We start from the raw sequence: 27,258 nt of genomic DNA, 5'->3' as shown, positions 1-27,258 counted from the left end.
TTCCTCTAGGGTGTTTCAGTACGCAGTACTGTCTAAATTAGAGTAGAACAAGTATTCATGGTGGACTGTTTCCCTGTGTTGTATCCAAGAAGTATTTCTTTTCCTTTGCCAGGTCATAAAAGCCAGTCTTAAATAGATAGATGGACTAAACAGCCCGTTTTTCCCAGAGCTGTCATCTTGTATTTATGTCAAATGTATATAAAAAGGTGGAGCTTTGCGTCCTGCCACAGCTAAACTACTGCTAAAATATTTATGAAAAATATTGAGCTCTGTATAGAGACACTGTCAGGAGCCAGGGAGAATGCAAATCATATTAAGCTTTAATAATTTGTGTGCAGCATGCTGAGACAAGCTTGAGGAACTTTGATCAGTCTGTTTTGTGTACCCGGTTCAGACACCATACGTATAAATATGCTGCTGTCCATGGTACTGGAACCTTGTAAGTTTTCCATGAGTGTATGTTTTTTTTTTTTTTTTTTTAATTTTTTTTAAATAACTTAATGCAATTAGTGCTCAGTCTGGAAGAAGTGCTACAAACACAAAACTTGGGTTGCATAACATGGCTTCAATAGCGTATTACCACATGGCTCACCTAATCAACTGTAGAAATCATCCAGGTAATAAATGAAAAGATGCACTGCGACTTTACTAGAAAATCAGCCCAACTGTGTAAAGATACTAATCCAGGCCAGGTGTATGTAATTCTTTTACATAAATGCATACATAATCCAAATATGTTTTCTTTCTCCACTTTTATATTATAAAATTTCAGGTATGCATTTTCCCCTGCTGTCTTTGGTTTTTTTTCTTTTTTTTTTTTTTTAATAAAAAAAAAAAAAAAGAAGAAAGATTGAACTGCTTTGCAGGCAAAATCCAGCTTCATCCTGGACCATCAGGGTGAAGCTGAATAATTAAGGAGCCAGAAATAAGACGTTTACCTTATTCTGTATTTTTTGTGTCATGGTCCTTCTTCATTTTGTGATACCAAGTGCAGTGGATCATTGTAATTTATCAATATATTCAGTCAGTCTCTTCCAATTAGGAGCACGTTACACGTTTTATGAGCAATCTCATTCATCTTGTCCATGGTCGGTGCTGGACAAAAAGGTATTCAGTCTGGGAGGAAGAGGGTTTTTGTTGCTCTGGCAGCCACATTCTGAAAACCTGACTACAGAGAACTTGCAGAAGACCTTCACTATCTGACTCCATAGCTCTGTGGAACAATTGGCTCTGACATGCAAAGCGAAGCTTTATCGACCCACATTAAGAAATCAAACCGAAACGAAGGTACTGCAGTGCTGCTTGTTTACTTTATTTATTTAGCAGAAAGCGGACAGGCCGTTTGGGAATAAGCAAATATGTGAGTCACACAAGCAGTGATGTGCTCAACTGAGTCAGTTCTTTCAATCTCACCTTGCACTTGGCTTGCAGTGACAGTGTCATTTCACTGTTGCACAGAGAGCCTACTGGGAACAAGATGTGAAACTGACATTGCTGGAGATTTTGATTTAATACTTTGAATTACGTGATTATCTTTGGTTTAAAAAAGCTTGGGCACAAGGACAGGGAACTGTGCTTTAACTATTTTTTTTTTTTTTTTAAATGAGCGCTATGTTCCTAATGAAAATCTAAAGTCAATACGTGTTGACTCAAGGTACCTTTTTAACAATTCATACAATCTAACAGATATACAGTATATCTAGCACAGCACTCACATTTGTGTCTATTTCCTTATTACAGTGTTGACATGAATGTGAAATTGAGACACGGATGTGTTTCAGCTACAAGCCTTCGTCAGCGTTCGAAGACATTAGTGAGACATGCAAATAAATAGCAGATATTCAAAATCAATGGGTTTCTCTTACATACCAACTGGACAAAGGGGGTGCATTATGCAATTTAACTGATTCCTTTTTGTCCAAGGCAACTTATTGTGTTGCAACTTTTTTGTATGTTTAGTGACTCACAGTTAATTTCCTATTTTTCAAGTTGGGTGGTTTTGCTGTATACATTGAGGGTAAATGCTTCATTCAAGGTTACTATAACGGGAGCAGAGATGTGATCTTCTGGATGCTTCGGCAGCCGATCTAACAACTACACCACTTGCTGTTAACTTCAAGTTAAACCGAAACCCTTTAAATTATTAGCAAATCTTGTACTTTGTGACTTTGTATCTTCTGTTTTTGATTCATGCAAGATGTTTCTGAAATAACCCTGCAGTCTTTGCAAACGTAAATGTGTTGCATGTCTGACGGAGATCATTCATAGCAACCTGTGAAGTTCTCTTTTGTGTGTGTGTGTGTGTGTGTGTGTGTGTGTGTATCTCTCTGCATTTGTTGAATCTCTGTCACATATTATGGATTCATGTTTGCTATCATAAAAGCTTTGACCTTTTTTTTTTTTTTTTTTTGAATAGCATGACAATGGCTGTTTGACTGTCTGAACTGAGAGGGACTTGAAATCCTTTTGGCGGACGTCAGGCACAACGCGTCCGTCTACTTGTGCTGTTTGTTGAGGGTGCTCGGGTACGGGTGTTGCTGAGTGGGTGCGTGGCTCTACCAGAATGTTGTCATAGCTAAAATGTTTCCAAGAGCAGACTGGAGGGGGGATCAAAGTGGGTAGCCCCCACAGGGGCTCTCCAGGATTTCTAGTGAACATCGGAGGACTCTGTATCGATCATGGCGGTTAAGGACAGCTGGTGTGAAACTGATTCCACTCTAATTATTCCCCACTGCAGCAGGCACAGAAAGACTTATTGAAGGCATTTGCACTTTCATCTTCTCTGTTCTCTTGCTTCAGCCTAAAAATTTATACCTAAAACCAGCTTCAATGCTGTGTAAAAGAATAGTAGTTGTAGTAGTAGTAGTAATAATAATAATGGAACAAAACGATTATCACAGAATATTATACGATTTCCCTCTAATGCACATCTCTTGGTTGCAAAATTGGAGAAAACATACAAACTGCTCACACCCTGAGCTATATTCTCACGTACAAATGAAAGCACAACTCAGGCACTTTGACGCACCGCTGTTATGGCTGTGCCACCGTACAGTAGTAGTAATAATAGTAAAAATAATATAAAATTACAATTTCTCTTTGTTGATGTGACCTGATAAAAACTGTAAGGATAATTACAGTGGATATTTAGTTAAGAAAATTGTGGAAAAACATGCAAATATGAACAAATTTCAATAAAAAGCAAAAGGTAATTAGCTGCACTTAGTTTAAAAAAAAATAATACAATTAATATCACATAATTAGTTTGTTTCAAAAAGGTGGATCATGTTGCACTGAGGAAGGTGTATATGTCCTTTTAAGTAAGTTCGTTTCATCATTGTGGTAATTGGAGCAGGCATTAATTTTACACTATTATAAAAAATATGCCTAGATCAAGAACAGAAATTTCATACAAAGCACAGGAATAAAATGTTTTTAAAATGGTGAAACTTTACATTTGTCTAGTCAGTAAGATTAATAAAGTGCTACTTTAATAAGAAACGAAAGGATAAAGTGGAACTGTACAATGCGCAACATGAAGGTCTTTGTTTTTGTCAGAAATCCAGACAGATACATTAACTAGATTTGTTAATCTTAGGAGTGAATTTTCCCATTTTTCATGAAGACTTGTCCACCTGCTTCTGCTGACGAATGAAGCCAATGAATTCTGCTCTTTTTTTTTTGCCCGTCGTCACTGCGACCAAGCCTTTAAGTTTTCTTTGTTTTTGCTCTGAGAAGAAAAAAAATCCCCCAGACTGGCACTTATGCTTTCATCATAGTGTTTATCTTGCAATGAAAATACGGTGTTTTTCGTGGGGACCATAAGCTAACAATTTGTTAAGCTCTCCTGATGCTGGATGACCTTTCCTGCTCATCTTAGAAGGTGGTTTAACCAGACTTCCCAGCTTCTAAAGCTCCACGTTGCCCGTTTTCTCTCGTGCTGGATGGGAATTTGTTTTGCAGTAAGAAGGTTAAAACTGTCAGAAGTATGACCCTGTGAGTCTTCAAAATAATTTCCATGCTCTTACTTGATGGTTTCTTTTTTTGGATGATTTAAGAGAGAATATTTCAAAATAAAGATATAGGTCAGTTGGAAAAGCCCTTCGTTGATATCGAAATGACACTCAGATCTATGTTCTGGAGTCGTGTTATAGTATGTGTATTAAGAAACGCGTTAGTACAAGCTTGGCACTGAAGTATAATTTAGGAAAGTGAGTACGGTATTCATTAAAAATTGAAAATTCAAGATTTCTGAATAAAGGCTTATAAAAGGGCCCTACTATTTTTGCCTTTCGATCGAGGCAGGTATATAACTTGAATTGCTCCGGGTAAAACAATATTGCAAAGCAACTCAGAATAACATCTCAGAATAGGAGAAAAGTGCCTTTTACATACAAAGGGCACTTGCAGGAAGAACTGAATATAAAATTGATAGAGAATACAGAAATCTAATCAGTGTATCAACACTGAAGTATTCCTGTATAACACTGTCTAAAAGTGAGATGTTGGAGCTTTTGCCATTTCCATTCTTGTATGACAGCTGACAGGAGATGTACAACGAATGGCCATTGAAAGGTAGTTGAACACAAGTGCTGCCAGATGCCTGGGAAAACCAAGACTGGAGGAGAACTGTTACTTTAGTGCCTGCGATAACACCTTGGCATTTTCTTTGCCGCCCCGTACACAGCTTCTTCCGCTTAAATCCGTTGTCCCTCCTTCTTCCCGCTACTGATGGAAGGAGTTCTCTGCAGGGGGGAAACGCTCTGGCCTGGCTGACCGAGCGGCCCTCTCCGGTTGGTCCATATGGGATGAGCGGGGGATCTTGTCACACAGGGCAGTGTGCATGACTCTCGCTCCAAGAATGCCTGTATTGACTCTTATTTATTTTTCTAAGTTGTTTTGCTATCTTTATTGTTTACTTTTGTCTACCCTGTGACAACAGGCTCTTCACGTGAAAACCGCCCGTTTTGTAGACTGCTTGGCAGGATAATACGAGGTATTGCATCTTGTCTTTGTGCGAGGGCTTTCAAGTAATTATAGTGATATTTTACTGTCACCCCCCCCACCGACACACATACATACACACAAAGTGAAAAGCTTGTAATGTGATTGAAAAGGTGTCCATCTAAGGTGAAAAACTTGGGCCTGGCATCTGACTGCACTGTTTCGGGTGAGAACTGGATATGTGAAAGATGCCTGTAAGTCAGTGATAACCTTTCATCTTTTCATCCTTATCATTTTCTGTGGGTAATTAATTCATTGCTTTGCTTTATTTGAATACTTAAATATTTATTTCGCTCATTTCAATACTTAAATGTTACGTGAATCAGCTTGGTTTATAACAAATAGGTCATGGCTTTTGTAACCAAATAATAAATACTAAAAAAAAAAAAAAAAAAAAACATTGGTTTTCCAGAGAACACTAAATAATTGTGACAATCTTGGAGAAAAGAAGTAAATATATTAATGGATAAAAAAGATAATTCAGTGCCCACGATGGACTGACATCCTGACCAGGGTGTACTCCCATTCAACCTGGCTTGTGCCTAAAGCTTCCATGATAGGCTCTGGATCACCATGACCCTGCTCAGGACACAGCAAGTATTAAAAGTGGAGGATAATTTGCTTGACAATGTTTATATTTATGCTTGCTTGCTGACTGGAAAATGTGTTTTGCCTCGTTTTCCACCATGTCTTGTTTAAGCTTACGAACTACCACTGGTGTCTTTGCTCATTAAAAATGCTCAGCCTCGCACACGATGCACTGCAGTGAACCTAGAAGGGCTTTGGGCGGGATCTTCAAAGGAGTGGGTGCATTTGTTCATTCACCTCACTTAACTTCCCTTAAATTTCAATTTATTTGATACCAGGGCTGTATGGGGATGTGTAATTCCTGTTTGGGTTTATGTGTAATTGTTACCTTCTGGCATTTAATCAGGTGGCTGAAAAGTCCAGCATATTTGCCGCTGAGGTTTAAGGCCAGTGATAGCCATACGTCTTTAGTTGTGTCATAAAATCGGCCATTAAACTGTTCTTCCAATTTGCATTAGCATGGTAATTGCAGTCGATCCACATTCTCATGAGAGCTGTATTAAATCTGTGAGGATTTAATAGCTGCAGAGTAATCAAAAGTCTGTTCCTCATGTCTGTTGTTGGGCATCTATCTAGTATTTCCATGATGCTGTTGCTTTTGTTATGGATCATAGCAAAATCCTTGTAATTGCACTTTTCCCCCCCAAAATGTGCACATCTCAGCTGGGGGTTGGGAGTATTATAACTAAGGCGGCACACTCATTCCGCTCTCAGGAACACTGAGCTCATATCTTCTGGAATATTCTCCCCTCTTTTGCAGAAAATCCCTTTTCATTTCAGAACAGAAGCAAGAGAGGAGGGTCAAATGCCTGTTTTCAGAAAAAACTTTCTCCGGAAAAACATTGTGTTTGGCAGTTTATATTTTTGTTAATCCAAAAACATATTTACCAACTCTGCAAGATATATTTGCGAGAAATTATCACATAAGAGGAAACTTTACTGAATCTGTCCTGTGCTGTGGCAAATGATGTGTAAAAACCTGATGTAAATGTTCTGTGACATCAGTTGCTTTCACAAAATGCGGTATTTGTTTCCAACCTGCAGAAACTGTAATACCTCAACCAAAATGGATATTATCAGGGTGGGTACAGTATTAGGTATTCTTCTTCTCTAGTTGCATTTACAAAAAGTGTAACAAAAGTCTAATTATTTTGATTGCCTCATCTGTGAATAGGATTACTTGGGTGACCCAGAAATATCTCCAAAAGCATTCAGCCTTGCTATCGGTAATAAGGAAAGCAGGCTGTCTAGAGATTGGCCCATGGTGTCCAGCAAGGCTTTGTGCTAAATATTGGGTGGCAGACAGCCTTGCTGTTTCAGAACAGAGAGAAAGTCTGAGTGAGAGCGGCTGCTTGCCAGGGTACAAAAAAAAAAAAAAAGCCACGTGTTTCTGTCAGCAGAGGCAGTAAGAACTGCATGCCGGTGTTCTCACTTATGGTGGGACACTGTCTGCTGCAAAGGATCCTGGGTATTGGCCTTAACGAGGCTCTCTGTCACAGAACTGTGTGTTCACCTACCTATCAACTCCCTCGTTTTGTATACAGTTTATGATGTTTTTGGCTCGTTAAATGTGGGGAGAAGAGGGGCAGAGGTCTGCGATAAATGTTTGGCTTGAGTGGGATGCATGTCTCCATGTTGGAAGTTGTCCGTTCTAGGCTGCATTGCTTTTAATTGAAGGCCTTCCGCTGAGCGCGCGAGTGCTGGGCTTGGCTACCTGGCTCCAGATGGGCCACCATCATTTGCAGATTGCTCCTGGTGCGAACGCCTGCACCAGCTGTTGCATAGGACTGGGGAACTGGGGAGCTGCCAGTGCTGATCACTGAAGGCATGCTCAGTCACCGTGGATACCCAGGCTGTGGGTGTCGCCTTCTGAAACCATGACAGTATTAGAGCGACAGGGAAGCAGTTCTGCGTAATTCGTCACTTCAGTACACTACTGCACACGGGATTTTTTTTATGTTTTTAACATCCTATAGAGCCATAGGCCAGCTCAGTTTTCTACATTTATAGAATTTCCCACTGTGTACAAAGTATAGTTTACATTCTGTGTAATCCTGGAGAAAATTCAGCTGATATCTGTGTGGATTTCATCCTCATCAAGCTAAGACACGAAACATGCAGCCTAACTAGTGCCATGCCATGGGAAAATTTATAATTTTTTTCAGTACATACAGTACACATGCTGGAAGCTGGTCTTTTTTGCATGGAATTCGAATAGATTTGTTGGTTGTGTCTCACTCTTCTCTCCAGTTTATCCCAGATGTAGTCATACTTTTGACCGGTGCTGACATTTTCTGTCACAATGCAGTGTTTGTGCAAATACATATATTCTTCTATTTTTAGTCATTGCTGGTGTTTCCTTATGTGTTTCTAATAGTATGCATCAGCAAAAGAGAAGTAAGCTTTTGTAGAAAGAGCAAGTATGGGATATGAGGCCTGAATTTTTTTGCCAAAAAAGGATGTCTTTTTGAATGTGAAGAGCATAGTTCCGCAAGGGGGTTATTACCAAAATGTAATAATTTCAGTAATTTGTGTTGTCATTGTGCCCCATAGATATCCATACACACACACACACACACACACAGATTTGTTCAATAGCAAACATTTCCTTATGTTTTATGTGGTACTTCACCTCCTTCCTGACATTGGTACAATTGTATAAGCATACAGTTTGCCCACAAAACTAGCATTTTATCATTTTAAGGGAAATCACTGTGTTTTACTGCCAGCCAGTGGAGTTGAAACTCCTTGCTGCTTCAGTCTGAGGAGAGCGGTCAAGTGTAGGGTGATTCTCGGGTGACCAGCGTGGAACTGGGGTTCTGCAGGGAAGACTGAAAACCTGAACAGCAAGAGACATGGGCAGTGAAGCTAAGATCACCTGTCATAATTGACCATAATCGCTGATGTAAAACCTGAGGCTTATTGAAGTCATTAATGGGAAAATAAATTTTGACAGTCATTTCATGCATGACATTTACCAGCCATTTCCTTCCTAATGATGATGCTGAGTTAGTCTGTGTACATGTTAGAAACTTTGTGTGGTTACCAGAGGAGGCATTATAGTATATTTTTCTATGTTTGATTGTTGTAATTCTGCCACGCGATTTCATTCTTGGAATAAGAACAAGGAGGATATCTGATTCCTTCCTTTGTTTCTCTGTTGAGATGTTAACCACACAACTCTGCATACCCCTTTCGGTGATATAATTAAGACCCGTTTCAGGGAGTAACTCAGATAGGCAAAACCTTGCTTCTGTTATAGTATACGTGGTGGTTTTAATATAATTATTCATTTTGCTGTCACTTTTCTCCAAAGTAACTTTATACAGTAAGGTATTTTGAATGATTTGTCGATTGAAGGGAAATAGCTTGATCAAGGGTGCTGCAGCAGGAGGATGGCATTAGACCCATCTATTTCGATTACATGGTGACTGCTGCACTACTTGCTTGTCCATCTGAAGTAACAAATAATTAGCAAAAAGGTTATCAGATTGGGTTACTTTTATTAGATCAATGATCACTGTCAAATCAGTCAGTAAATGGAAACTATTTATCTGTCTTTATTTGTCGTGTAGTTGACTTAGTTCCCTAGAATTAGTTTCCCACCCAAGTCTGCAGAGCACAGTTCGAAAGTCCTGCCCGCTTAAGTGAGATAGTCCTTTAGAGGAATAAAGAGGATAAATAGTGCATCCTAAGTAAGTTCATTTTTCATTACTGCTGCTGTGTTTTATCTCGGCGTTCTCGTCGCATAAATGGACCATCATACTTTGAGGCAGGGAAGTATTGCACAATTCATATCAGGCTTAAAGACAAGCAGTGTAAAGGCAGTGTGTTCCAAAGCTGTAATGGTGATAGATAGTGGTGATTCTGCTGGGGAATCAAATCCCAATTTTCCTCAGTGGAAAGCAGTGACCTTAAGCACATCAGCAATAAGCTAAGGCCTCTTAGTTGTAGGGTCACTACAGTGCCCCCTACTGTTCAGAACCACGAAGCATTACCGCATTGATCCCGCATATTTTGCGTTGGTTGCCACAGTGAAATGTGCTTTAGTCTTAATCCTAAACTTTATGATTATGATATTCTGACCCCACTCTAGGGACTTCTCTGGAGATTTCACATGGAAGGAATTTGTGTGTGTGTGTGTGTGTGTGTAATATATGCTTTTACATCTGAGCCTCACTCATTCACCATCATACTGTAGCAGTAAATTATAGTTTACCCTATTGATCCCTGTTAGCTAATGAATTCATATTCTCTTGAGTGTCATGCTACACATGTACAAGATTTGTAATGTCAAAAAACTGTTTTTAAAGTATGCTGCACAAGTGTTTTGTAATTGGAGTTCACCGCAAAACTGAAGTGATAGGATTAAAACTGACTGGGCTTATAAAAAGAATAATTTAGTGTGCATACACCTTGCTCACACTCTGAGCTGCCCACTCATTAGTGAAATGGTGTAAAGCGGTCATCTTTGGTCGCTTCATGTTCGATTTAATACGCCAGTCTCCTATGATAATGTCAGCGTTTCGCCTTGCCTTGCATATGATCCTGCTCTAATTTGCTAGCAAACGACAGAAACTGTCAAATGATAAGGTCAAATTATTTGGTGTGTTGTAAAAATTTTTTACATTTGCAGCTACTTCCAAATGCTCAGACTTTTTCTTTCCACCAGGCATGATGTGATGGTGCTGCTCTTATTCTTCTTCTTCTTCTTATTGTTATTATTACTATTATTGTATTTTATAATGGTAACATATGTTTTCATCTTAATTTTCCTGTTTGTGTTTGCTTCCGTTGTTTTGCTTGTTAGCCATTACAGCAATGTCTTTGTGTTCTTTGTTGATTTCGGGACTACTGGAACACCACTGAATTGTCCATTAATTGAGACTGTTTACTGTCACGGGTGATGAGCAGGTTAATGATGAAATGCTCTGCTTCCAAGTCCGAAATGCTGAAAATGTCTCTGCGGTGTTGGGCAAGATGTCCGGTATCAGTCAGAAGTTCGAGTACATCTGTTGAAACTTGTTATGGAAATGCTTTGTGTTTGTGAGGTTCTTAGGCCAAATTGTAGTGGTTTTGAGGAAAGCAACGAATATCGACTTATCACCTGACAGGTATTTACAGAACCTTAATTTAAAATGTTCTCAGTTATGGGATTGGGGAGGGGAAATTTATAGGAAAATAAAACAATAAAATTCAAAATAAATATAAAGAGTACTCAAACTTTTGACTGGTACTGCATGTGAGTCAACTCTTTTTGCAGAGGTGTAATGTTGACTTCTTTGTGTTTTCTTTTTCAGGTTTCATTTACACTTGTGGTGGGACATTAAAAGGCAGGAATGGCACTATAGAAAGCCCTGGTTTTCCTTACGGATATCCAAATGGTGCGAATTGTACATGGGTTATTGTGGCCGAGGAGAGGAACAGAATTCAGATTGTATTTCAGTCGTTTGCTGTGGAAGAGGAATACGACTTTTTATCGTTGTATGATGGGCATCCACACCCAGCTAACTTCAGGACAAGGTAAGAGGCCTGCAGAGTCATTTAAGAAGTCAAAATGTGCATTGATGCTGTTAAATAACACTTTATCACATAAACTTATGTATACTGTATATATAGTAGTTTATACATATATAACATTACAGGAACATAAATATTATAGGAAGTGTAAAATTTTGACCACAATTACGTAATGCTGATTAGCCTAATTATACCTTCTATCTAAACTGGAGCGCAGCGCTGAAGCAGAATTCTCTCATTAATTCTCACTTCTGATCAGTAAAAAGATGGAAACCAGTTCAGTGTAATTTTTGGTGTAAGTGGAAACAAGATACATGTTATCTTGGGCATTTGGCTCAGATTAAATGGCCACAGAGATCTCACTAGGTAATTGAGTACAAAAAGCATTTCTCTCTCGCTAGAGGATATCATAATTGCATCGCATTATGATAATGTGTCCAGCGCTCCGACAAAGAATTTTTCCCAAGGTTCCGAGGTTTTTGCTTTCGAAAAAGCCGTGGTTTTCCGAATATTTCCAGTGTATTTTGTGCCTGTTAAGCCATAGGGTGGCGCTGTTCTTGGCGTTCATTCTACCTTGTCCTGGATCTATAGGCCCCCGCTGGCTGCCTGCTGCTTGCCCAAGGGGCAACCCTTCCAGGTTAGGGCCACCAGCTTGCACGGGCCCTCCAGATGTTTGATGCTAATGCGGCAGATTTTGTGGTGCGGAACATCGCCCATCTGTAGCATTTCAAATTTAATGAAAAAATAAAAGGAAATGCATTCCAGTGCAACAGTGGCGCAGTCTGCCCTTGGGGAATGAAGTAGTAAAAGTTACCTGGAGGAGGCGCAGTACAAGCAGGTGGGGTCACGACTTCGATATGTACTTATGCAAAGCAGAGTATTTAGTGCTCTTCATCCAATTCCTCGAAACGGTCGCTCATGTAATCTCTTCGCAAACAGCCCACCGTTTCCCGCACAAACGGCCTTTTAAAGAAGTCTGCCCTCGCATTAACTGGACATCAGATCCCGCTCTTAAGTGGACATGTGAAAGGAGCTGCTTTAGAACGGCTGCGTCAAAACGGAGGCAGACCTTGCGCAAATCAGTGTGAAGTTAATAGAAATTTAATTTTTTTCCGATTCCTGTTTCAAAGAAGCATTATCGCAGCCCTTCCAAATGGCTTAGCCAGTTAAAGGCCTACACTTAGTGCCCCGGCCCTGTTTCTGCCTCTGGTGTGGGGTCATTAATGTTGATGTTGGGTAAGGTAGGCTTGGGTGGGAATAATCTGCTATTGCAGAGGGGTTGGACCGGGTAAGCACTGTTGCAAATTGATTGATACCGCATGACTTGGTTTGCATAAATTGCAATTATTTATGTATTCCAGTGTTGGCACTGCAACAAACATTGCATATTCAATCAGCTGACGTGCTGAGTGGGGTCCGATGGGCTGGTGTGCAGTCGCAGATGAATCACCGTCCCCCAGTCCCATTCTCAAGAACATCGTAACAAGCAGTTGTCGTATTATTTTCAACTACCGTGGTATATATCGAGATATCTGCAACTGATTTGAACTTATCTTGAAATATTTACATGTGCCTTTGAATCATTCAGGGGTGTGCTGAAATATTAAAGTGTGCCTCTAAATGAATTAAAGATATGTCTAAATGGTAATTTGGCTGCAGTAATTGTGGCCGATTCACCCGGCACAGAGAAAGAGTGCCTGCTTTTTAAAGGCGCAGGAAGCACGTGGCGTAGGCGGGAGGAGATTGTGCGTTTAGCAGAGCCACTGTGCAGCAGAGCGAAGGGACGACGATCACGTCACGCCAACGCCTTGGCTCGTCGAAGCAACAGATGTGTTTCGTGGCGACGTGCGTTCATTCTGATTTGCTGAATCCCAATGATGGAAACGGTGCCACGGCGACTGCCTTTCTGAAAGGGGAATAAACACGGTTGCTCTTACATTAGGAACATAACAAACGCATGCAGTAATTATGGACACTTAGTGAAAAGTGGCAAGTGTCCTTAATGGCCAGTAATTGATGGGTTATGGACACTACGCAGCGAGCGCACAGATCATGGATTAGCACGGCTCTTTGCTCAGTCCTTTCCCCAGACCTTCGTAATTTGTACTTTTAAGGGAGACTACAAATTTATCCATTCACTATCAATAACTGCTTGTCCAATGCAGGGTCTATCCCGGGGTTGATAGAATGCCAATCACAATAGAATTTTTTAAATTAATGTTTTTAATATGTTCATCTAGTATGTGCAGCGCTTCAAATCAGTATAACATACCAGTAGTGTCAGTTATTTCCTCCTTGTTTTCCTGCTTGCTTTTCGCACTTTAATACCATTCACAGGCCTGGGCTTTGGTTTGGATCAAAGGCTCATGGTGGTGTGTTTTACACGGCGCTCGCTGTCAGAGCCCTGCACTTGCGTTGGCGTAGGATTGCTGTCTTTGAAATGTTGCGTGTAATTTCTCCTCCGACTAAAGTGGTGGGGGGTGAGGGTCGGGGAGGGGGTGGAAAGGGAAAGAGCCCCGTGAGGCTCACTGTGCCACTGTGGTGGGGCTGGTAATTTGAAGAGGTGTCCTCGTTCCCCCTCTTGTGTGTAAAGTGAGTCCACGTGTGGCAGCTGATGGCTCCGCAGCACGGACGGGGCCGACCGAGTCGGGTTCCAATCGGGTGTGCTCATGGCCACCAGGGCAGCGCGGGAAAATTGCCCACAAGGCGCGGCCTCTCGGCGGGGTGGGGGATGGCACAGGGATCGTCTGTGCTTCTGTATCGGCCAATCTGAGAGCAAAACCTGCAATTTTTCAGATGAAAGAGTATGTGGTAATACAGAACCGTTTAGAAATTTTCCTCTGGATATGAAAATAAAAACGGCGCACTCATCTAAAACGTACCGAGCAGGATGCCGGCAGAGCATCCGCTATAATTATAATTAAACAGACGTGTCGAGATTGCTATTTACCCACCTTTATTCTTCGTCACATGCACTTACTGTGGAGTGCGTGCAAACGGTTTAATGTATGGATAGAGAGAGGTTTACTGTCAGTAATGCAAAACATAAATATTCATGAGATCTAATGTATGCAAAGCTTATCTAGTGAGATCACTTCAGCTTCTTCTGCTGACACCCTGTGGCAGACATGTGTACTGCTTCACTTAAAATTCGCACTCATTGTCTGCATTTCAGCCTCAAAATGAGTTGCCTACTTCTGGATGTTTCTTTCCACACTTGTTACTTTGCTACTGTGACACCCACAGGTCTCAAGTATAAGGTATTAAAAGCAAACCGTTTTTTTGAAAATAATTGCATTTGTAACCATATTTAATTTCAAATAAACTGCTACCTTTGTACTCCAATGTTGCACGTTTGAATCCCACCTCCAGCTGTGGTACCCTTGAGCAAGGTACTTGCTCTAAATTGTGTTAGTAGAATTTCCCAGCTGTATAAATTGGAAATAATTGTGGGTAGCTTAACATCGTAATTTGCTTTGGAGAAAAACGTTAAATAAATAAATGTAAATAACTTGTAATGGGGGTGGCGCAGTGGGCTGGACCGAGTCCCGCTCTCCAGTGGGTCTGGGGTTCGAGTCCCGCTTGGGGTGCCTTGCGACAGACTGGTGTCCTGTCCTGGGTGTGTCCCATCCCCCTTCAGCCCTTCGCCCTCTGTTGCCGGGTTGGGCTCCGGCTCCCTGTGACCCCGTGTGGGACAAGCGGCTCAGAGTGTGTGTGTGTAACTTCTAATAGCTGATTCATTGTAAAATTTAACTTTTCAAAGCAAGCTTGTGTTTTCAATCTAGGCAATGCTGATGTAACTCGGTCTTCGTTATATACATGGATCCGGTGAAATGTGTGAAATTTGATTGCTGCATTACAACATATATGTTTCTGAATATAGACCCCCCGCCCCCCCAAATACCAAAGTGTGCTGGTCTGTTCACTGATGATTCACTCAGTGCTATCAAGCCATATTGCCCTCTGTGTCAGTATGACACGGTGTTGGTGGACAAATGCAAAAAACCATAAGTAATCACAATGGTGATGAATCAAACCAGGTTTTGACTGATTGTGAACAATTTATGCACTTAAGTTTTTTGCTTGGTTTATGTTTTCAGCTTGTGGTCTGTCATTCAAAAATGTTAAAGTGAATGGCTTCCATATATTAGAAAACAAGAAAAAAGGTAGTCAGCACGAAATAGCATTTTACTGTGTGTCATTGCTAGACTAAGCTCTAACACTTTCTAATAAAGCGTAAAGGAACTTGTGAAGGAAAATACCTAGTCGTGTCCAATTATTATGTAACTTTCAGATTGCAGACATAATTTCACTGGGATTAGTTTGGACCTTCAGTCTACTTTGATGGTTGGTTTATTGAGATTGAAATTCTGAACACAACCCAACGGATAGATGTATCTTTTCAGAATTTAAGTGTTGAATTCCTTGCCGTGTGAGGTGTCACTGACTTGCTTTTTGGATACTGTTGGCTGCCGGTAAAGGTCATTTCATTGCCGTTACTTCACGTGCTCCCATCCTCACTCAACCAAATCTCTTCCGTTGACAACATTTTTTATGAAGTAGTAGTTCATGAATCATTTGGAATAGACTCAGTTTATGTTTGGAGGAATTAGGACAGACTTTTGTGGTCTTCACGTGTATTTGTCCAGACTGAGTTCTGGTTTCACTGGATGGATGGAACCACATGGCTCCTCACTTGAGGACATGTAAACGTGCTTGGCTGCAGGTGACATGTGAGGTTCGATATTTCCAGTATTTCTCAGGAGGCCCCAGCGTTCACTGGTGTGGAGGAGAGGGTTAATGCTGGGGATTCCCTCCACTAATGTGCCAGAGCTATGGTCTTCGGAACTAATCCTGTTACAGCTGCAGTGAAAGGAACCGAAAGGGACGAAGAAAATGTGAATAGAACTCACCCTAAAGAAGGAAAACATTTGGAGCACTGTTCTATCCCTTCCAGAATTTGTTCACGTTTACTGCCCAACAGTAACAATGGTAAATCCAGTGTTTATTTTTAGACGTCATATTTTTATTTAAGCCATTTCGTCCACAATTTCTGGATGGTCTTTACTTGCAGTAGTTACCAAGGTGTCGGTTTTTTGAAAGTGTTAAGATTCCCCTTCTGTTGGCCGTGCGAGTGGCTGATCCCAAAGAGAATAACGGAGCAGAATGTATGTCCGAAAGCCCATGGCGCGGGGACCGACAACGCCCACCGGCCGCTGTCCAGCAAACCTCTGTCAATCTAGACAGGGCAGCTTGGCTCCGAGCTAAAGTGAGGTGTTTGGAATGGGCCGCGCATAAAGGAGACCGCTTCCGGACAAGTATCGCGGTGAATGATCATTTTCGTTCTTCACACCCAATGCATTAAAAGACAATAAGGTTATTGTGTGCCGCTAACACAGTTAAAGTCTACAGTGCATGAACCGTATACACGCAATTAACGGAAGTTGGCCTGATATCAGTGCAACTCATCGTTCTTCGCTCCGTTTTGTCTCTTCCCTTTGAAGGTTTCTTTACTTTCATTGCTTAGAGGGAACAGTGGCTTTTCCTGCTGTAAGTGTGTCTGTGGTAGTTGTGTAACTCACATAGAACTGCTTGTAACTCTGGTGACTTGAGCAGATATTACTGAGATGTGTGGTAATGGCCAAATGTGCCTGTAAAATTATTTTTTTTTTATGTTTTTTTTTTTTTTTTTTTTTTTTTTTTAAATAAAACCAAGAGAAGTTATTGACTGTTTGGCTGAAGTCACATTGAATTAATTGGAAGTTATCAATACTTAGGATGCATACATTTGCAGTCAAAAGTTTGAATACACAGGGAATTTTTTTCCATCAAATTATTGGTTGACATTGTTCTACAGCATCCACCCAGCATATCTTCCCAGGTGTTCTGTGGCAGTTCCCAGCGATGTAGGACACCTGTGGGTTTTTTTTCACCTTTCTGTCCAGTTCATCCCATACAGCTATTGCTCAGGTGTACTCATTGTTTTCACTGGTACTGTATGCATCACAGGTAGCCTAACTTCAGCTGTGTTACAGCAGCCTCGTATAGACAATAATACAGTACATTTTTCTGAATAAGGTTTAGTTGAGGTATTTTAAATGATAATAATTGGATGAATTTATACAGTCTTCCTAAAACTGTTTCATAAAAGCACATAAGACATGAGTGTGTCATCACGCTTGTGATGCAGTCGCATGCCTCGTAGAGTCCCGCATCGCAGCCATGACCATAATGGCAATAACACAGTCCCTTGAGTATCTCATTTCTGTATTCCTGCTGTACTGTAATCCCATTCTCCTGATTTTTTCAGTAGTACCAGTAAGACCTCAAAGTAACTTTTTCTGAAAGCATTTTAACAACCGTGAAAATCGCTGCGTAAATTCTTTGATGTTAAGAGCGCAAACAGTAGTGCGGATTGTACGGCCTAATTCTATCTGTGTTTTGCCCTAAAGAAAGCTGGTTTCATCTTCTTCATCATGAGCTTCAATTTGCTTGGCATATATATTGTATAATGTGATGATGCATGCAAACATAAATGCATGACTTTAATGCTGTAATATTAGGTCTTCTACAGTATTTGTGGATTTAATAAATTGCACTAACAAACTGATATTTTCGGCCTTATGTTTACTATACATACAGTGAAACTGTCGACTGCTTTCTATGCAGTTTATTTAAAATTCGATAGCCACACTCAAGAGAATAAGCAATAAACACAGAGATCTGAATGACACCCTAGGGCAGACACCATCTCTGCCAGCAGTAGTGGGAGGAAGATGGTCTATGTGTTCCAGCAGTCATGAGCGCACATCAACTGAGGAGGATTCTCGGTGGAGGAGCAATTCCTTCCTACAGATGTAGTTCCTTCAGATCAACCCACTGCAGCCTGCCTCATTTCCCCGCATTCTTTCACCCATTTGGGCCACAGGGGGTTTGCCTTGCATGGCTTGGAAATGAGTGACTGCCTTGAGCTGGTAGTGATCCTGGAGACAGCACTGAGATGCTGTACGAAGCGGTCCGCTGAGAACACAGGGTGAGATCCACTGTGGGTACCGGCTACGGTGGGACAGGATATAATGGACCCCCAACATGGAATTGGTTTGTATGGAATCGAATGTTTTAAGTTCCTCACCCTGCCTGCCAACACTAAAGGCAAGGTAAGATGAGGCAACCGGAGTGACACTGTCATTTTGGCTGCTCCAGGTGCCATAGAGGGTAGAGCTGCTGTCATTGGACTCAGAGAACCAGGTTCAAATCTCACCTCCTGCTATAGTGTCTCTGAGCAAGGTCCTTATATTAAATTGTTTGCATCAAAATTGCTCCGTTGTGTAAATGGGTAAATCACTGCTTTAGAAGTAAAAGTATCAGATAAACTTAAATGTGCAGCCCTTGTTGTCCATGCATGAATTAAGTTGTATTTATATAGCTGGCATCTTGGTCCAAGGCGACTTAAATGATAGGCACACTTGAGTAAGCTGCTTACAAGAATGTTCACAACAGAGCATCTTTGGAGCCCAGAGAAGACCCACGTGAACATCCACTGAGATAAGTCTGATTCGAACCCCCAGACTAAAACTGAGGCATCAGCACTACTCACTGCTCTACCAGGTTGCTCATTGTTAATCAGCATCAATGAGGCCTGCGTCAACATCAGCCATCAAATAAAATGAGAGCACCGAAGGAAATCAGTGCTAGTTCTTTCTGAGAGTCACCTGGTCCTATTGTGGCTGTGAGAATCACCCCGGTATGATTCCTGTCCCCTCTTCCTAATGGAATGATGGAATGGCTTTGTTTAGGCTCTGCATGCTCTCCTCATGAATAAAAAATAGATGTGAAATGTATCTAGTGTTCTGTACAGGGAATAGCTCCTTCAAAGCTGCTTGACTCAACACCGCTTGTTCCTCATACCTTGTTTTCAGAGCAATACGAGGTAGATCTCTGCGCACCAGTCCCAGGGACCGTTTCTCTCTACAGCACATTTGAATGAATGTGTAGGTGAACAAAGTCATAAAATCAATTGAGAAGTGAAATTTTATTCACAGGCTGCTGAGGACCGTTGTCGTTGCCTTGAGTTTTATCTCCCGGTAGTTTATTTTTAAACATGCTGACTGTATGCAATCACGTTCTGTGTGGGGTACGGCACTCAACGCATTTTCATTTTCTGTCCATTCGGTTTGTCTGTCTAATCTGTGGGACGGTTGTTTGGGACTGTTTAAGGAATACATCATGCACAGTCTTTCCCAGCACTTTGCTTCATTAATTCTGGGAGCATGACTGGATACTATTCTTCCGGAAAGGGTTTCTTCAGCCAAATTGTTGGATTTTTCTCCATTTATTATCTAGTTAATCATAACCCAGATTGTTTTATTTATTTGATAATTTTATGGAACATAGGCTAATTACTCTTATGCACTTAGCAAGGAAATGTACTTTAATGTTGTGGTTTGCGCTTGAGGTTCCTTCTGCAAATATGTGGATGACCAAAGTTTTTTTGTTCTCTGGGAAAAATTAACATTTGTTCTGGATGACCACTCAGAGGAATTTTGGAATGCCTGGACACCCTTCTGGAAATTATTAAATAGTGCTTTATGATCACACTTCTGGAATATTGTAACATTTTGCCCTTCTTTATACATGTTTTTGTTTGTATATATTTTGATGCATTCATTTGTTCCCAGGTGTATGGTTTCTATCGCTCCCACTATCATCCAGTGTTGTTACTCTGTTAATAATATAAAAAAGATAAATCTACAACACATTGTACACACAGCAAGAAAGAGTTTCAGTGAAAGCTAGGAGAATCACCTTTTTAATATTTTATTTTACTATCAGTTAAACAGCACATGAGTTCAAGCCAAGAAGTTTGTGGTATCTTAGCATTTGAGGTATGATTAATAACGCCTGTCAACATTAATTGCTGCCAAAATAACCTTACTTGTACATAGACATATGAGGAAAGATGGAACTTCTGTAGCTCAAATATTGGCAGAACTTTGGTAGGTTCAGGTTCACAATCACAAGAGGATTCCTTGGTGCTGTTACTGTTGTATAAAATTAGTATGTAAACTAGACAGATGTTACATGTTTGATTTTATTCTACAACTTTTTTTTAAAATGAATAGCTTGATTCTTTACATGTCTATCTTGAATAAACTTAAAGAATTTAGTAGTCAAACCATTTTGCTTTGCAGAACTTAAAGCAGAAAAGGTGAATCCAATAACAACTGGCATATGTTTAAAATGGAGAAGCAATAAAAAAGAAAAACATGAGGAAAAAAACATTAATTCTATTTCTGATAAAATACTAGCAAGGAAAAATGTTATTTATGGGAACACAAGATCCACTGCAACTACTGAATAATGTATTTTGAGCTCATGTTTGAAACAAGACTTCTTATGTGTAACTTACTATATGAAAGAAAAGGAAATTGCATGGGCTTGATTTCAGTGTGTTTTATAATTCATGCAGTTTAAGACTCTGAGCTTTTAAAGCTGAATAAAGAAGTCTTAGAGAAACACCCCAAGAATCTCAAGAGCTTATTTACAATAGACTCACAGAGTGTCAAAAGTTTTAAAATTATGACATGTGCTGCAGACTAAGACATTTAATACTCTGAGTGCAATAAGAAAGTCTGAAAATAGCGCACTCAGAACTGTTGTCTATTTTGTTCCATATAAAGTAACTGGCTCCTCCCGGTGCAGAGCTACGTTTAATAATGGTGCTGTGACTGCCTGTGCCCATTTCACTCCAAAATAGAAAATTTCGTAAAATTTGGTCTCAGTTTTATTCTCTGGTGGTTTAAGTGTTTGCTCTGGAATTGCGGAATTTCAGTGCTGGTTCGTTTGCCTTTGTACTTCTCGATGTTCATGCGCGTTTCAAAGCAGATCACAAAGGGAACATCGAGTACGTTTGCTTCGCCCACTGGCGATCTTGACCACCTCCGTTCCTCTATCTTCCGCGGCTCTGCGCCCACAGATGCGGCAACCCTATACCGGGGTACGGATGTACACTGTCCTCTGCCTGCAGGAGCAGGCCTCTGTGTGCCTTGGCTGTGTAGAAAGCATCCTACTGGGGAAAGTATCTCCCGCTGTGGCTTCCCTCCGGTGACCACGACGACACAGCGGTCTACCTCATGCCCTTCACTCTGTATTCTGCAGCAGCTGATGGACCTCACTAGTTGTTTGCGTTCAGCTGTTCTACAGTGCTTTTTTCCCCCTCAGTTTTTGAACATCTCTTGGTGACAGCTGAAGAGAACACCAAGAAGTTTAAATAATGTCCACATACGTAAGGGCAAAGGTCAAAAGACTACGATATTTAATGGGTATGGTCATAAAGCACTTCCTGATGAGGTACATAAGTGTCCAGACATTCCAGAATTCCTTTAAATTGTCATGTAGATCAGTTTTTATTTTTGAAGCAGAAGAAAATGAAATGCCTTGGTCATCCACATATTACAGAGGAACATTAATATGTAGACCGTAGCATAACGTTTGTATTTATCCGTTTGCCTACTTACACTTATTTACCCATTTATACAGCTGAGAATTTTGCTGGACCAATTTAGGGTAAGTACCTTCTTGCGAGTGCTCCAATAGGAGATGATATTCAATCCTGTGACCTTTGGATTCAATAAAATGGTTCGAGCTTCATATTAAAGGTTTTTTGAATGGTTGAATGAAGCCCTTTCCAGAAACCTTGTATCCTATCACAGTCCCATTCAATGTTTTTCTGAAAGTTTTCATAGACTGCCTCACGCACAGCTATAGCTGGCTCTATAAACCAGTTTCTACCAACGATTTGCGTGTTTATTATTCTTGTTAGGACGACATCTGCACATCAGTCGTGAATTTTGTTGTGCATTCCTTCCTGTTGCAACACTGCTGCAATATGCGTGTGCATTAATAAATAATGACTAATGAAACCCTTACTGCTCGTTGTATATGAAATTACGTTCAGGAGGGTGTGAACAATGGTGCTGACAGTATTCATAAAAAGTGGTCTAAGGTCTAAATAAAATAATTTAACAGCTGAAAGACTGCCGTTCAGACAGCTTGATGCCAACGTGAACAGCATTGTAAACGCTGAGACTGTTGTTGACGTTGCAGTTGGAGTCACCAAACAGTCAGTGTCCATTTTTCATGGGTCGAAGGACCCGGCACAGTAATGGCATTTAGTTGTAACACCCTCAGTGACTGCACAATGAGACTGATTAATTTTCCTCGTCGCTACGCTACCTTCTTTTACGGAGCGCTTTTGTGGATTCCCTCTTTCCCTTGCACGGAAGTTCAGGTCACCTTCTGGCCTCCGTCAGAGGCTCTGCTTGCTGTCATCTGTCAAAAACGGATGGGCGAGATGGAACAGAGCGGAAATATCTGGACCTTGTGCTCTGGGGATTGGTGTATGGTGTCGGGTTCATTTTGCAGAGGCCTCAGCACACTTGGACTTGACTTTAAATTTAGCAATTTTTCTTCTTCTCCTATCCTCATCTGTTATAAAAAAAAAAGAACTCTCCCATCAAGCCAGATTCAGCAATTTATTTTAGTATAATTAAATGACAACAATTTAAATATTTTCCTGGCAAGCAGCTTTTGTGCCCTGGGGAAGAGAGAAACCACAAAGCTGTAACCTTTTACTTTGAATAATCCCCCCCCCCCCCCACTTATTTCTTGTCAGCCTGCAAAAACTTACATACAGAAGGATGCATTTGTAAATTATCAAACTGTCCATTTACTCAAATAGAATCCCGGGCAATTTCTGTGTATTCCATAGAATTAATTGTGAATCTTTAAATAATCCTGTGATTGGTGTGATGATTTCTATAGGCTCTTTTTAAGGCTACGAAGAAACGAGAGGAGAAAGTGCCAAGAATGATTTCATGTGATAGGTTGTTGCCTGAAGAGTGTTTACTTATTACATGACAGCCGCTGAATATACTTCATTACTGGGGTCTGTTTTCCAATTCCCATATGCTTCTCGACACCAAAATGAAAACCCGTTGCCATTTGAAACATGCATCAAGATGATTTTTCAGGTTATTCCAGTAATTTCAAATTCTATTTTTTGAAGGAAAAGATAATGGCAAATAAAAAACCTTGTACCAGACCTTGCATACCTAAATGAATGCAGTGGTTTTCGATTGCTGTGTTACAAAAAATGAAGATCAGTCTCTCCATTACACAGCTCATGGCTGTGACCAAAGGCTTTGTCAAAACTACATGTATGAAAGACAAATGGTTATTGTGGATGTCTGGGACGACTAAAATGTGTTTTTCTTCTCCTGTTCTCTAATGCTGAACTTTATTGGAACAGAATATGTTGCATGACAAATTGGACTGTCTTACCCTACATGTACAGAGGCATCATACATTTATTCATATTTTTAATATCCCTCCAACTTCCTAAGGCACATTTGTTGCTCTTTCATAATGCACTAATCTGCTTTTCCCAAACATCACAGAAGTGGAAGAAACAAAGAGGGCATGCTAATATGTATCCACTATGAACAAACCATTTGGCTCATCTTGTGTTTCCGTGCTACTTTTCCCAGACTGGTTATTTACATTTACATTTGTTCATTTCTCCAAAGTGACTTAAAATGTTAAGCTACTTAGAATTATTAACCCATTTATACAGTTGGGTAATTTTACTAGAGAAATTTAGAGTACCTTTCTCGGGGGTGCTACAGCAGTGGGTGAGATTCAAACTGGCAACCTTAGCCTAGGATCCAATGGAAACCGCTCTAGCCACTACATTATCAGTTTCTGTCTTCTGTATTTTTATAGTAGAAAGTTCAAATATAAATATTTGAACAAATATGGTCTCTGAGCTTTAACCTATTATTTTATAAGGAATTACCTACAGTAATCTGAAATATTTTACCATTTTACCTTATAAACAAATGCTCTTTATATCTGTACAGTTCACCAAAAGTACTATGTGGCACTGAGCAGCTGCAGATAGAGTATGCACACTGCTTTCCTTTTTCTTTATCTCAAAGCTTCAATTTCTGGTAGATAGTGTTTTTCTTGTATTAGGCATTTAAATGGATTGTTATTATTATTATGATTAAAATCTTAAAAGCTTTTCAGAGATAACACAAACCCTACCGTTTAACTCCAAAATGAGTTCTGGTTTTATTTCTGCTCATGTTTTGCATTTCCCCAATTAATAATTGGTTGTAGAGCATACCATCCTGTAAGTGAGTTGACGCAAACTATCAGTGTCATGTACTTTGGGACTGGGAGCTTGTACTGGCAGGCAGACTTTGGTCTTTCTACATGGCTCCACTGCACAACTTATTAAATTGATCTTCTCCTTGACGTCTGACTGACTGGGTCCCTGCATTTTCTGTCTGGAATAACAAGTAAAATAAAACAATCCAAAGGAAGTTCATCTGTTACATCTGATGAATCTGAGTCATATCAAAAAACAATGGTACTGGTCACCGTTAATACAGACCTGCTCTTTCTCCCAACAGCAAATAGTTAATTTCAAAGTTGGGTTATGTCCTTCACAGACTTTTCACCTTAATATTTAGTGTGGTATGGAGGAGTGTGGCCATGTCCATGTCTTCTGGTTTCGGCCACATTTGATTTGGAGACATGACACGAGTCAGATGCAGCAATAGTGTTTAAAAAACTATCAAAAGACAGGAGTTTGTTGCATTCCAGAGCTGTGCCTGGAGTACATAGGGGTTCTGCAAAAGCTTTTTTTTGTGCTTTCTGTTCTTACGTGTTTTTCCACTGTTTACTTTAATTAAACACCCTAAGTCAAACCCATACCGCCACATGTCTGGTCACGTGTGTGTGTGTGTGTGTGTGTGCGCGCTTGTTATGTACATATAATTTCTATTCTATTTTTTGTCTGTCTTTTTTTCTTTCCATAATGTTCATGCCACCCAGAAAGGGATGGGTAAAGTTGGGGGGGCAGGCAGTTGGATACTTGACCCTCAAAAGTGTGCTTAGATGGGTAGAGGAGAGCACACAGAATGGGGCATGGGGTGCTGCTGGGATCAGAGCCTGGGTCTTGGGCAGCAGCATGCAGGTCTGAGCCAGACCTTACCCTGCTTGCCTGGCTGAGGGAGCAGAGACACGATGGGATGGGCCTGTGTCCAGGTCCACAGATCTTTCCTCTAATGAGCACTCATTTACTGTTTTAGCATTGGCGCCCTTTTATTTATTTCAGTCCCATTTAGATTTAGTCTACAGAAGAGCCATCAGACAACAACCCTGCCACCTGGCCACTCCTCCCCGTCCATTCCACCACCGCGACGGTGTTTCTTTTGTGTCGTTTAACGCATGTTTTCTGCTCTATTAAACGAATGTCAGTGATTACATGGAGATAATGAAATGGCACTGTCTCTGTGCAGTATTTCTCTAATTGTTTGTGATACCAAATAAACAGATAAATCAGCTAAATGCCACGATGTCAGATCGTTGGTCATTTCATGTGTGCAAAGGCTAGGAATTTGGGTTGCTCTGCCATGGTGATACATAGCTAACATTTTCAGAACGACATGAGTTTTTGTTATGGTCTGGTAAGCAGTTCATCACTTTAAGGATGGAAATACAAGAATTCAATTAAATAGCCTTGCTTTTTGACCTGTAATGGTGGTGGGGGGGGAATGTTATCATACCGTGGCAGGCACAGTGTATCATTTGACACATAAAAATTAGTCTAAAGCATTCTGAACTCTGCACTCTTCCTTCCACTCATATAAAAAAAAATCTATTCTGTACTAGACATTTTGTTAGAGGCTGATGTTGGAGTACACCACTTGAATCTGGTTTTAGCAGTTTCAGCTATGCTGTCTTTACAGATCACATATGTTTTTGTTATGGATTGTTTAAAAAGTAGTTCCTCATGCAAAAAACAATTATAGTGCCACTTTTTCAGCATGTTTTGATAATGATTTACAAATGAAATCACCATAACATTTCGATATTGAAATACGTCTCACTTATGTTATTTCCCACGAAATGTTTCAACTTAAGGAAAAAAGCTTCAAACAAATATGCAATTCTTGAACCTGAAATGCAGTGTGGCTCAGTGAGATAATTGTAGGAACATAATTCTACATTAATTGAACAGTGAAAGCAACATGTGTATCTAGCTTGATGTATAATGACAGTAGAAATCCATGTTGTCTTTTTTGCCAAGATTTTAAATGCAAGTCTGTCTAAAAGTTGCCACGTTTCTTCTCATTCCTAGTGACGATAATGGAGTTACGCAGTCTTTGCGTCTTATTTCACAATGCTGCCTTTGAGATGAGCTTCTATTTGGATGATTACCGAAAATATTTTTGAAGGTTTTTAATCAGTCTTTTTTTCCAGCCGCAACAAAGGGTATAGCGCAATATTTGGTGTCATGGGTTCTTTGGTGCCTCTCTTGGGGAGTGTTGTGTCTTCATGCGATTGTGCGTTAATTTCCATAGCTAAACCGACCTCACAGTTTGGTGTCTCGGTGCAACGCTAAGAGGGTTTTCCCTTCTGGCATCCTTACTGTTTTCAGGCTCCTTATCTCCCTGTACACCAGGCTGAACTGGGGCCAGCCTTTTTTTTCCCCCGCACTATTTTATTTATTTTTTTATTAGGCCAGTACTCTTCTCTGCGGCAGAGACCCTGTGTGGAGCCACAGAAGGCCTCAATGGCTTCCTTTGTGGCAACTGATCTGGACTGGTACTGGTAAGCTTAAAATCCTCAGATTTTCCCCAGCAGTTGACCTGTTTCAGTGGAAACAGTCACTGCACGCAACTGCCCTATATAGCTGGCATCCTCATCTTTGGTGTTCTTGATTGCCATGGCCTTTTTCAAGCACTCTTCATTTCAATGTATGCTGTAAAGCAGTACCCTGTGCTGAGTAGTGTCATGTGTGCTGTGACATGACTCCAGAGCATTTACATGGACTCATAGCTGTCTAGTGTGGAATAACAGGCAATTGCTATGATTACTTTTACAAACTCCCTTGGTTGCTTGACCGGTTAAAATGTCTGTGCTGCCTAAAAACTAATCTATAATGTAATTCTCAGGCACAAAAAAAAAAAAAAATGCACAATGACCTCACAAAGTACATACAAAGAGACACATACTGTACATACATGAATATGTACATACAGGGCAAAAGTTAACATGGTGGCTGAAGCAGTT

General features: G+C 40.4%; 1 protein-coding gene across 2 annotated transcripts in view; it reads left to right on the top strand.

Moving 5' to 3' along the window:
* The window catches only part of csmd3b (CUB and Sushi multiple domains 3b), a 353,421-nt gene that overhangs the window by 28,029 nt on the left and 298,134 nt on the right, over positions 1–27,258 (top strand). For both annotated transcript variants that reach the window (XM_018731974.2, XM_029248376.1), the window contains exon 2: positions 10,893–11,115. In XM_018731974.2, coding sequence (XP_018587490.1) covers positions 10,893–11,115 — 223 coding nt within the window. The remainder of the gene's footprint in view (positions 1–10,892; positions 11,116–27,258) is intronic.

The sequence above is a fragment of the Scleropages formosus genome, chromosome 23, assembly GCF_900964775.1.
Source record: "Scleropages formosus chromosome 23, fSclFor1.1, whole genome shotgun sequence".
In the NCBI taxonomy this organism is placed as follows: Eukaryota; Metazoa; Chordata; class Actinopteri; order Osteoglossiformes; family Osteoglossidae; genus Scleropages; species Scleropages formosus.
Note: the sequence above shows the minus strand (reverse complement) of the source record. Positions and strands in the feature narration are given on the sequence as shown.